We start from the raw sequence: 12,950 nt of genomic DNA, 5'->3' as shown, positions 1-12,950 counted from the left end.
ATGCTTCCCTTGGTGGAAGTTCTCCTTGCTACCATGTGAGTCCTGGTCCTGGGAGTTGATGTGTGGGTTCTCGTAGACTTCCTCCTTACTATTGATGCGTCTCCTACCATCATGTATCGCTCGAAGTTTTGGATTCTGCACCACTGCTGTCATCTGACAATGACGTGGGTAAATTTTGTTTCTTAATAATCATTTCCTGCCAGTGAAGACAGAACTTCAGCCTGAGGAAAGCATTTGGCCAAGATCCACATAGTCTAACAGCCAGTGTATGGTAGTCAGTAATAATATGCCAGGCATGGTGTTTAAGGCTTGTTAAGGGCACCATGGTTATTCAGTGAGCTGTATGTGCCTCTCTCTTTTCCTTTACTTCCAACGAGAGTAAGCAGCATGGAAGAATCTGGGAGTCGTTTTCTAATGAGAAACAATCTAAGGCCCTTACAAATGCCAGATTGGGAAGGTAGAATCCTTGATGACTCTGTGATAGGGGAGGTCCTTCTGTATATGTTTCTCTTATTGGTTGATGGATAAAATACCGTTTGGCTAATGAGGTAGGAAGATAGGCAGGACTAGAAGATGAGGAGAATTCTGGGAAATGTAGGCAGATGCAGATGCCATGTGAGACTGGGAAGGTAGGATGTGCCAGACCCTTCTTCAGTATTATAAGACCACATGGAAATACTTAGATTAGTAGAAATGGGTCAATAATTAAGACAGAGCTAGCCAATAAGAAGCCATAGCCACCAACCAACAGTTTTATGACTAATATATCATCGGTATGTTTATTTGGGGCTGGAAATGGCAGCGGAACTAACTGGGCCAGAAAACTCATGTTTACAACTCTGTCTGAATCAAGCAGCATGGGTCAGTACGTCCTTACCTAGTTGGCTAAAATACTTCTAGTTCCTCATCAGAAAAACAAGAGCCTTCAGTTAGGGACATGTGAGCCCAGCCTCATGAGCTGTGTTAGGGTGTATGACTGTTGATCATTTTGGAATGGTTAGGGGAAACCATCAGGAGCTAGAGCCCTGAGTCTTTAATGTCTCCCAGGCAAGCGTTGCTAGTAAACATTATTATAGAGTTGGGGAGGGCAGAAGAAGTCTTGTCCTGTCTTAAGTTCAGTCCTGGGTTACAGGAAACTAAACAGACAAAAAAATTAACTTGAAAACAATTTGATATATTAATAGCTTCATGTGACCTGGGTCAAGGAGTGCGGACTCTCTACTATGCAAACTTTAAAGAAATGATTAGCCTGAGCGATTTAAAGCAGACTGGAGAGGTAGCTCAGTTGTTAGACATACACACTGCTCCTGCACAGTACCTGCATTCAGTTTCCAGCACTCATATAGTGGCTCACAACCAGGTCCAGAGAATCTGACAGCCCCTTCTGGCCTCCCAGGGAACCAAGCATGCACATGGTACACATACATACATGTAGGCAAAACACTCATTCACATAAAATAATTTTTTCTAACTTAAAAAGACATTCAAACGAAGTTGAATTAAAAAGGCAAAGGAGTTTAGAATTTGGGTGTGGTAAAAAAAACAACCCAATAGTTTATTGGGGGAACTCTGAAAGTATTTGTTGATTCATGTAGCTTCCAGTCAGTGCAGGTTGATGTAAGTAAATCTAGGTCATTCTGTTCTTGGTATAGGAATACGTTGGTATAAGTTCCCAGAGAACAAGGCTCAGGAATTCTGCTACCCTCAGAATATCCAAGAAGAGATGACAAATGCCCTCTTTCCAGCAGAGATCATGGAGACTTTGTGTAGGGACCATGTAAGGCCTTAACTATCTTCTGAAGTCAGCAGTGCTTCTCCTATGGAGAAGCGAGCACATGGCAGTGCAATCCAAATCAAATACGGCAAAGGAAGTCTACTGTTATGCCTTGCGTTGGTGTCCATGGATGTGCTAAGAAGTGACAGCTAACTCATGAGTTCAGTCACAGCCTCAGCCCTCCAGTAGTCACAGAGCTGATCTGTTTCTTATGGAGAGACATACATAGCTGGTGGGTTCTAGTCTCAATTCTTGTCTCCTGGGGAATTGCAGTGGTCGTGACCTCAGGATTATTGGTGGCCCCATCCCCATCAACTGCCTTCTTGACATTTGGAGAGTGTCACCTTGTCACTGCCAAGGACATGGTTGATGATCAAGAATTCAAGGGAAAGGCAGCTAGCCTTTGCAAAGCTTATTCTGTGCTGACTTCTAAAACTTACTCCCCTCACGCCAGCCCGAAGTGGTTGGTAATGAATCTCTGCTTTCTGAGCGAGCGAGCAAACTAGAAGGAAGGATATAACCAATTTCCCTGAAGTACAAAGTTCAGGGAAACAGTGAGGGCTGGACGCAGGCTACAAAGACTGTGCAGAGGGGGCCTGAGTCCATGACAGGTTCTGCACCAAGTGAGGCTTTGCTGGACTCTGCAGAAGAGACTAGCAGAGTCATGGAGAACTAGGACCAGAAAGAGTTGAACAGCTGTGGGGTGTTCATGCATCTTGGGAGGAACCAGCTCCATCGAATTCAAGTGGGAACTTTGTGGCCAGTCCACAGTTGAGACAGACCCAGCATGGGCAGCGTCTGAGGGGTGGGAAGAAAAGGGGAGCCACGAAAGCCTCCAACGCTCTCTCCTTCCCGCAGGGAAATATACTCGAGAAGATGAATATTTGCTCCATGCCCCGCTTCGTGTGCCTTGTTCAAGACTGCATTGTGTCGAAGGAGAGCCATGGTGTGTTCGTGAAGGACCTGCATTTCGGCACAATCCCTGTGAGGCTCTTTCAGCCCAAGGCAGCCTCCTCCAAGCCCCGGCGAGGCATCATCTTTCTTCATGGAGGTGGTGCGGTGCTGGGCAGCCTAGGTGAGAAACATCCCTGTGGTACAGCAAGTACAACCTCCACAACCCCTTCCGCTAATCCATGAGGATCTCTTTGGAGAGAGTCAAAGCAAGCGGCCTTTGGAGCTCCTTTTGTGGGAGGTTGATTAAGACTGAAGGTCATGCCCGTCCACAATTGAGTATCTCTGTTGAGGTGGGCAGTGATTGTCTAGCGGGACTTCCTGGGAATTAGATGTGATGGCAACCTCCCATCCCCTTTGTTCCACATCCATTCATTGCTCTCAAATCTTCTGGATCATACTGGTCAAAATTCATCTTCCCTTGCTCACCCCCTTCAGCCCAGTATCTAATAGTGGTCCCACTGCCCCATTGTCAACAGTCTGTCTGGCTCTCTCTCCACACCAAAAAGATCTTTGCAAATCTAATTCAGGGATGATCATTTGACATTAGATAACCAATTGATGTTATCTTCCCCGGGGAAGACTATTTCTTTTGATCTCAGCGTTCTTTAATTGCCTGTAGTGTTATGTGCAGTGTTGAGGCCTTCTGGGTTAGCATGACTCTTGTCATCCAATACCAAATGGACAGCCCTGAAAACACACATGCAAGTAGCATGATACAGACTGATCAGGCTATTAATATTTAGGAATATATATCTATACATATGTGTATGTAACAAGAATTCATTGAAAAGGAGGTCAAATATTTTAAAGAGCAAGAAGGGGTATATGAGGGATGTTGGGAGGAGAAAGGGGACATTTATCTAGAGATTCTCCCTGCCACTCTAGAGTCAGACCCAGGACCAATGGATCCATTCCTGACATCTTGTCACAAAGCTCGCTTTGTCCATGTTTATTTTGGTCCTCACTATGTTTCCTTATTTAGTCTCTATCTTCTCCCACCTAAAATGGAAACACCAAGAGTGCCAGGGAAACTTGTAGCTGTCAGTGGATTCTCAGAGTCTAGAGAACAAGACTCAGTCCTCTGCCCTCATTGGCCTGCCGGTCAGAGTAGGAGGCTGGACCTTGCAGAACACAGATGGAGGGTGGTGGCTTCTGATTGGACAATGTAGGCCCGGAATAGGATCAGACTCAAAGTGCAGCACCTCATTGTTTCAAATCAAACAGTTTCTCCAGTAAAGTGAGATTTGAGGCCAGGACTAAGGGATGGGAGGAGCCGGTGCTATAGAACTGCAGATCTGGGTGAGGTGAGTAAGGCCTGGGCCTTAGACTGCAAAACTAAGGACTCCAGCAAATCAGACCCTAGGCCAAACAACATTACATTTCAAAATAGTATTAAGGGAGAGATGGTTCAGGGGTTAGGAGCGCTCATTGCCCTTGGAGTGGATCCACGTTCGGTTTCCATCAGTCTGCTCACACGTGACTGTAACTCCAGCCCCAGGAGACCTGGCATCATCTTCTCACCTCCACACTCTTCATGTTCACACACACCCTCCACAGGCATACACACAACTCAAAAAGAAACTCATTTGAAGAGACTATGGGGGAAAATTCCACAAAGAACAAAAAATTCATATGAAAGCAGGAACAGTGCTGAGTTCTTTGTACAAACGCAAAGTAGGAGCTTATTCTGAATACTTTTAGTTTTTATTTAATTATACTGGATTGGATAAGGCTGCTTTTTTGCAACTGTAGAACATCCTTTGAGCATACCTTCTCACCCCTCTCATTAATTAGTCTCATTTACTCCCTAGACAATTTTAATTCTAATTTAATTTCTAGTTATATGTGTATATGTTATATATACAAATATATAAATCTACATAAAACCTGGCTCCCACAAATGAAAGACAATGCCTTTCTGAGACTGACTTAATTCACTTAATGTAAGTGTCCCCAGTTGTACCCATTTTCCTGCAATCAATATAACTTCAAATCCTACTCTGTATGTAGAGCTCATTTTCCTTATTCTTCCCTCTGCTATTGGACACCCAGGTTGACTTCATGGCTTGGGTATTGTACATAATGCTGCAGTCAGCACTGATGTGCAAGCCTCTCTGCTAAATACCCAGGAGTGGTACACGAATTTCCATAGCAACCAGATTAGTTTACATTCCCACCAACAGTGTGTAGGGGGAAACGCTGTCCATGCCCACTTGGGGGTTGGCACAGGTGACACTGACCACACACACTTGGGCGTGGTCAGAGTGACATACAAGGCTTTAAATATGAGGGTCGCACACATGCGGCTCTCTCTGTTCCCTCTCCTGCCTGGCTGTACAGGACTGGCTCCGTTGCGTGAGTACTTTCCTAATAAACCATCTGTTTTTCAAACTAGTTCTGCCTCCATTGCGATCCTCACTAACAGTCTGCATGACTTGTCTGCATGACTCCTCTCTGGCATTTGCTGTCATTCTCCCCCCCTTCCTGCCTGCCCTCCTTTCTTCCTTTATATTTTGAGACAAAGTCTCACTACGTGGCCCTGGCTATCCTGGATCTCACACTATGGGGATCAGGCTGGCCTTGAACTCACAGAGATTCACCTGCTTCTGCCTCAGCTGAGTGCTGGGTTTAAATGCATGCACTAACACATCCAGTTTGATGTTTATTGTCTTAATGATGGAATTCTTACTGAGGTGAGAAGAACTTCTATTTATTTATTTATTTATTTATTTATTTATTTATTTATTTTACAGTCTTCTGCTTGCAGGCCAGCAGAGGGCACCAGATCTCATTCAAGGTGGTTGGGAGCCACCATGTGGTTGCTGGGAATTGAACTCAGGACCTCTGAAAGAACAGTCAGTGCTCTTAACCTCTGAGCCATCTCTCCACCTGAGAAGAACTTTCAATGAAGTCTGAATTTGCTTTTCTCTGATGTCTAGTGAGGTTGAACTTTTTTTTCCCATACTTATTAGCCATTTGTATTCCATCTTGTGAACTGTCTGTTTCATTAGCCCATTTATTGACTGGATTGTTTGATTTCTTGTTCAGTTCTTTCAAATTCTTTGTATATTCTAAACAGTAGTTCCCTAGTCAAAGGTCAGTTAGGAAAGATGCCCTTCTATTCTGTAGGCTGTCTCTACACGTGTCTCCTTCACTGTGCAGAAAGCTCTGTAATTTCATGAAATCCCATTTGTCAATTGTTGACATTGTTTCCTGAGAACCCAGGCCCTGCTCCAAAAGTCCTTGCCTGTATGGATATTGTAAAGAGTTCCCCTACTTTTTTTTTTCTCTGTGAGTTGCAAACGAGGCATGGGCAAGCGGAGTAGGGGAAGATGTAAGCCATTTCCACTGACCCCACCAGCGCCACCTGGTGCAAGGAAACATAATTCTGCAAGTTTGCTCATCATGGAATAGTTTGGCACTAATTTTGATTTTGTAAAATACTACATCAAATGTTTTTTATCTGGCCCCATGATTTAGCAGCCACAGTGATCACTTGTTCTAGCCTAATAAGTCCTTAAAAAGGCAAGTAACGGGCTGGAGAGATGGCTCAGCGGTTAAGAGCACTGTCTGTTCTTCCAGATGTCCTGAGTTCAATTCCTGGCAACCACACGGTGACTCAAAACCACCTTGAATGAGATCTGGTGCCCTCTGCTGACATGCAGGCAGAAGACTGTATACATAATAAATAAATAAGTAAATAAAATCCTTAAAAGAAACCAGCAAGTAACATGTGCAAAGCTCTGAAACAAAAATTGCTCGAAGGACTTGAAGAGAAAGATGTCTAGGCAGGTCCTAGGGTTCAGGACAGCATTAGCAGAAGTCTCCATGTTGTCTTGCAAACCCTTCTGGGAACTTTTAAGGGCACTCACATCACAGACCTCCCCCTAGCCTGACTCAGATCCTCTCCTAGGTGGATCCAGCCATCCCTACAGTAAAAGTCCTCGTGTAAAGCTATGTGCAGTGTTCAGACCTTCTCGGGTAGGGCCACTGGCAGAGAAGCTGACTAGACAGTTCAGATCAGATCTCCAGGAGTGCTGACCTCCAAGTCTGCTTTCATCCTGTGCCCAACAATGTGGCTTAGATGTACCCACCTTGTAGGCATCCATGAATATTAGAGTTATCTGGTGTCATTTAGAGATCCACAGTGCCTGCTTGGCACAGCTCAGAGATTGTAATCCAATGAGTTGTGGCAGCCTGGACATGAGATGAACACAGACTGATAAGGGTCCTTGTATACCAAGGGAATGGGCTAAGTCAAAGAGAGTTCTTCTGCTCCCAGACCTGGGTAAAGATATGACACATACTAATGCCAGTGGACATGCCTCTGAGAACTTCCAATGTACCACTATACTAATCCAAATTGTCCAGCTACCCATCATTTGTCTCCTAATCAAATAAATACATGAATTTTTTTGAGGCAGATATAGTTGAATGTTTTTTCTCTGTCCCACTAGTCCCCTGGACCTGTTTCTCTCCTGTTCGTGGGACCCCACAGCCACTTATGAAATAATACTCCGAGGCTTAATATTAATTATAATTGTTTTCCCAATGGCTCAGACACATTACTGGCTAGCTTTCTCTTAGAAACAAATCCATTTCTATTAACCTGTGTATTGCTATGAGGCTGTGGCTTTCTGCTAATGCTCCAGCATATCTATCACTCCTTCAGCAGTTACATGGCCTCTTTCTGACTCCACCTACTTTTTCTCGGTATCTTTGTTTGGATTTCCTGCATAGCTATATTCTACCCAGTCATTGGTCAAATCAGCTTTACTTATCAGCCAATAAAAACAACATATATTTGCAGCATGCAGAAGGACAAGCCACAGCAGGCAGGGTCTCTTGTAGCCGAGGCTGGCTTCCAATTTGCAATGTAGTTGAGAATGACTTGAACTCCTGATGATCCCGAGTTTACATCCCAAGACCTGAGCCACCACACTCAGCTCAATATATGAGATTCTTAATATTCCCAGGCTAATCCTCCAAAAGTGCCTTACCCTTGCCTTTGCTCGTTTAGATCCTCAAAGTTTACTGGGCTTCAGTTTCCTCCACTATAAAATTAAACCATGCATAAGGTGAGCCCCAAACTATGCCCCCAACATTCAAGAAATTAAGGCAGATGTCTGACTTTGCCCTGGCATGGCGGTCTAAGTTACTTCAGGGGAGGCAAGGCTAGGAAGAGAGGGGCCATTCCTATGGTCCCTGTATCAGCTGCGTCCCTGTGACTGTGGTGGGGAGTTCTGGGTCCCCTTCATACAGTGCACCATGCTTGGTATTCTCTTGCAGACTCTTACCATAACCTGTGCACCTTCCTGGCCCGAGAGACTGACTCAGTGTTGCTGTCAGTGGGGTGAGTAGTCTCAAAAGGTGTGTGGCTTATCCACAGAGCAGGGGGACAAACAAGGGAGGGGAGTCTTAGATGTCTTATCCCTAGAGAAGCTCTCACATGTGAGCAACATACAAATGAGAAAAGGCCTGGCAAGCCACTCATCACTGGGGATTGAGTGGAATAGCTGTGGCGAGAATGAATTGCTCTTATTCCCTTTATCACACTATTGCAAATGCCAAAGAAATAAGTTAAAGGGGGAAGAATTTATTTTGACTCCAAGTTCTAGAAACTTCATTCAGTCCATGGCTAACTTGCTCCACTGCTATTATGTATAGTAGAATATTCTCAGAGCAAGAGAGCATAATACAGCAAATGTGCTCACCTTGTGGCAGCAGGGGCTGGAGACAAGGTACCATTCAAAGGCACAGCCCAGAGAGCTATGTCTTACAACTAGGCCCAACTTCCAATAATGCCACCAAATTATAAATCCACGAATGACTATCCCATCAGCGATGTCAGCATTCCACGCTCTAGTTATATCTCAGTGATTTGATCCATACCCAGGGAATAAGTTGCCAACATAAACTTTTTGAGGGATACTTTACATATCTACCCAATAGCATCCCACCATGAGCATCCCAGGGTCATTGTCAACTCATGTAGAGTGCATCTAGTTCAAGAGTCCCCAAAGTTTAATAGTTTCAGCCTTGCTAAAAGGTTCAAGTCTAAATGAACCTTGGTCTAATTGTCAGCTGTAAATTTTCACACAGTTGACAGCAAATGGCATTCTTCCAACATACAACGGCACAGGGCAAACATCCTCATTCACAAAAGGAGAAATTGCCGCCATATAGGGAAAAGACCAAAACACAGCAGAGCAAACATAAAGTCTTATAGTTCCATGCTCTTACCAGGTACATGGTGGTATGGTTTCATCTATGTTCCTGCTGGCTGATGTCTACCAGCCCCCCCCCCCAAGAGAGGCTCTTTATCTGTGGTGTTATTCAGCATATTGTTCAAATTCAGGCCATCTCCTGTTTCCTCAGGTCTCCATTGGAGCTTAGCCCTCACCTCACAGGTTTGCATATTTCTTCTCGTGGGCATGGTGCAGGGACACCAACTGTCTCAAACTTTACTTGGCCTCCCAGGCTTACCTTTAAACCTGGGTGGAAGCTTCAACAACCCAGTGACTACATTTCACATGCTTACACGTCCAGCATTGTGGGGATGATGCCTAGGGTGCCATCAGCTGCAACACTAGCTGGGCTCCCTTAGAACTTAGCCACATTGGGCTTAGAACCATGAAGGTATGCCAAGATAAGGGAATCATAGCAGGATAAAATTAAGGAAAACATATTCAAAAGTTAACAGTTGGGGCTCGAGAGATGGTTCCGTGGTTAAGAGCACTGGCTGCTCTCCCAGAGGACCCTGGTTCAAATCCCAGCACCCACATGGCAGCTCACACCTGTCTGTAACTCGTTCCAGAGGACCTGACACTTTCATAACAACACATATAAAATGAAGTTAAATAAATTATTTTTTAAAAGTTAGAAGCTTAATAACTTCTATGTCAAGTCATAAGAATTAAAACCAAGAGATTGTATTCTAAGGGCTGGACATGGATCAGTGGTTAAGAGCATGTACCACTCTTGCACAAGACCTTAATTCAGTTCCTGGTACTCACAAGTGCCCGTCTTCCAGCTCTAGAGGATCCAGTGCCCTCATCTGGTGCCCTCACGTACTGTGGTCATGTATGTACAAATGTATGCACATGCACACGCAATTAAAAACAAAATAAGAAAGCAAATGTCTTTGAAATAAACAGACTCAAAGATGTGATGTAAATAGGAAAAACTGATGTGACACACCCATTAGAGCTTCTCTCAGTGGAGGCCTGGAGGATGGTTGGACAGCAGCAAAGGGTGGCTGGAAATTAGAATGAAGGGCCCAGTCATTGCTGGACGACAGTTCTGCAAGTACCTGTGTGCCATTGTGATATAGTCACTGTCCTGGTTTACGTTCTGTCTCTGGGATGAAATGCTCTGACCCAAAGCAGCTTAGCTTATAGCTGTTCTGTCTTCTGAACTACCATTATAGTTTGTTTACTTCATAGTTTTGTTTGTGAACCTAGCCTTCAATGACTGAGCCATCTCCACAGCCCTTGTTGTATCTTCAAAGCCAAGAGTTTCCAACTTGCATGATGCTTCAACCATATCTAATCAAAACATAGGTTCGAACAGAGAATTACAGGGGCTGTGACTTTTGGTAGCTTCTTCGAACTCATACAGGGGGAAATAGGGATGGCCTTCTTTAATTGCTAGGGTCATGAGGAAGAGTAAACCAAGTAGACTCGGGTAAGTAGATGATGCAATTCAAAAAGCCTCCAGAAATTCCTGCACACACTGATGAGATGTTCTCTGTCCTTTTCTGTAGGTACCGAAAGCTTCCTTACTACCATCATCCTTATATTTTGTATGATTGCCTGAATGCCTCCATTCACTTCCTGAAGTCTCTGAATGCCTATGGGGTGGACCCGTCCAGGGTTGTCCTCTGCGGAGATAGCATTGGAGCTGCTGCTGTAGCTATTGTCACCCAGAACTTGGTGGGCAGAGCAGATCTTCCCAAGATCCGGGCTCAGGTCCTGCTTTACCCAGTCCTCCAGGCATTGTATTTTCAGTTCCCATCAAATCTGCAGAATGCAAACGTTCCATTCCTCACTAAAGATTTCATGATGACATGTGTTTGTAAATATATGAGCATTGACCCCTCCTGGAAAGATGCCATGTTGACAGGCGCCTGTATGCCCCCAAGTACCTGGAAAAAGTATGAGAAATGGCTAAGCCCTGACAACATCCCTAAAATGTTCAGGAGCGAATACCAGCAACCCCAGTCACCTGCTCCTTTCAATGAGGCCGCCTATCTAGAAACCAAACACACTATGAGTGTAGATGCCTCTCCCCTCCTAGCAGAGGACAAGGTCATTGCTCAGGTTCCTGAGGCATTCCTGGTGACCCTTCAGTGGGACATCCTCCGTGATGATGCCTTGCTCTACAAGAAGCGCTTGGAAGACCAGGGGGTCCCTGTCACCTGGTACCATGTAGCAGATGGCTTTCATGGGTGCATCATTTTATTTGATAAGAAGTTTTTCTCTTTCCCCTGTGCCTTGAACATTGTAAATGCTGTAGTCAGTTATATAAAAGGCTTATGAATGACTGCATTCGCAAGACCCCACTCCGATCCACAGCAGGGAAGAAAGGTGAAAAATACCAATAAAGGAACAGAGATAGATATGACATCATTCCTGGCACCTTGAATGAGAAGGGCCAAGGAGGATTTTGTCACAAATAGGCTGAGTCTTATTTTTTAATGCTTTCTTTTATTCTTTTAATGTATAAAATTGTGTATTTTGTTACATTTCACACAAGATATTCTAGAATTTGCTTTTCTTTGGTATACATACCATGTCTTATTCCCCACCCCAAATCCCCTAAATTGACCCCCATATCCCCTCCTATTTTGAAGCCATATATGTATGGTGTGTGTGTGTGTGTGTGTGTGTGTGTGTGTGTGTGTGTGTGTTCTTACTATATAGACCTGACTAACCTGTAATTTGCTATGTAGACCAGGCTGGCCTCAAACTTACAGACTTCTTCCTGTCTCTGCCTTCAGGTATGTGCCACGATGCCCAGAATATCATTCATTTCCTAATGGTTCTGACCAGGGTGGGCTACAATCTCAATGTAATTTTGATTTGTACTTTTCTGATGACCAAAAATGTTAATTTGTTTTCAAATACTTATTGGACATTTATACTCTTAAAATAAAGATTGTTTAATTCATCTTCCCATTTATTGATCAGATAATTTGGATTTTTGCAATTAATCTTTTGAGTTTCTTATGTATTCTTTATTTTAATCCCCTGTTGCATATATAGTGGACAAAGACTGTCTCTGCTTATGCACACCGCCTAATGACTCTGTTGATTTCTTCTTGTGCTGTGTGAAGCCTTTCAACTTTGTGCAATCCCATTTGATAGCGTTTCTGTTGTCCCCCCGGGGCATTGGAGTCCTTCTCAAAGGCATTGGATATGCCTGTGTCTTGTACTGTTGCTATGCTTGCGCAAGCAGTTTTGATGCTACAGATCTTTGACCCAGACTGAAGCGATAATTGTTTAGGAGTCACAGGGACCCAGTTTCCTTCTTAAACATGTGACCATCCTGTTTCTCCATTTCCATTCACTGAAACGGCCAAGTGCCTTTTCACTTAGTGGAAAATCAGGTGAGTTGATTTGGGGTTTCTCTATTGTGCTTTGTTTGTTTGTTTGTTTGTTTACTTGGTTTGTGCAGATGAGGTCTTGCTATGCAGCCCTCGCTGGCCTCTAACTTACAGTGCATCAAGACTGATCTCAAGCTCTCAGCAGTCTCCTGCTTCAGCTCCCTGCTTGCATCTCTCCCCTCAGCTTGGTTTTTCTAGTAGAGATGGTTTAACATCTTTCCAGTTTATCTTTCTTTGTTGTTCCTCTTGCCTTAGTGTTCTCACTAAGGCTTCAAGCAGCACCTGGGAAGGAATAGAAGGAGCTAACATCCTTCTAACATTCCTGACTGAAAAGGAAATGTGTTCAATCTTTCCCCACTTAGGGTAATTCTGGCTGTAATTTTGTCATAGGTAGACTTTATTATGTTGAAGCATATTCCTTGTATTAATTGTTTCTTTACTGATTTCATCATGAATGAATGATAGACTTTGTCAAAGGTATTCTCTGAATATATTGAGGTGATCACGTGGTTTTAATGTATTTCTGAAATATTTATTCCTTTTCCCCTAGTTTCTTCTTTTCTTTAAATTAGAAACAAGCTTTTTTTACATGTCAATCCCAGTTCCCTCTCCCTC

General features: G+C 43.9%; 1 protein-coding gene across 1 annotated transcript; it reads left to right on the top strand.

The window, feature by feature from the left end:
• LOC100758519 (arylacetamide deacetylase-like 4) lies at nucleotides 1–11,268 on the top strand. The gene is given in 4 exon segments (XM_027398126.1): nucleotides 1–168; nucleotides 2,633–2,849; nucleotides 8,018–8,081; nucleotides 10,494–11,268. Coding segments are annotated over 4 exon segments (1,224 nt in total).
• The last annotated feature ends 1,682 nt before the right edge of the window (nucleotides 11,269–12,950 follow it).

This window comes from Cricetulus griseus, chromosome 2 (assembly GCF_003668045.3).
Source record: "Cricetulus griseus strain 17A/GY chromosome 2, alternate assembly CriGri-PICRH-1.0, whole genome shotgun sequence".
NCBI classification, from domain to species: domain Eukaryota; kingdom Metazoa; phylum Chordata; class Mammalia; order Rodentia; family Cricetidae; genus Cricetulus; species Cricetulus griseus.
This window is presented reverse-complemented; position numbering and strand designations above follow the sequence as displayed.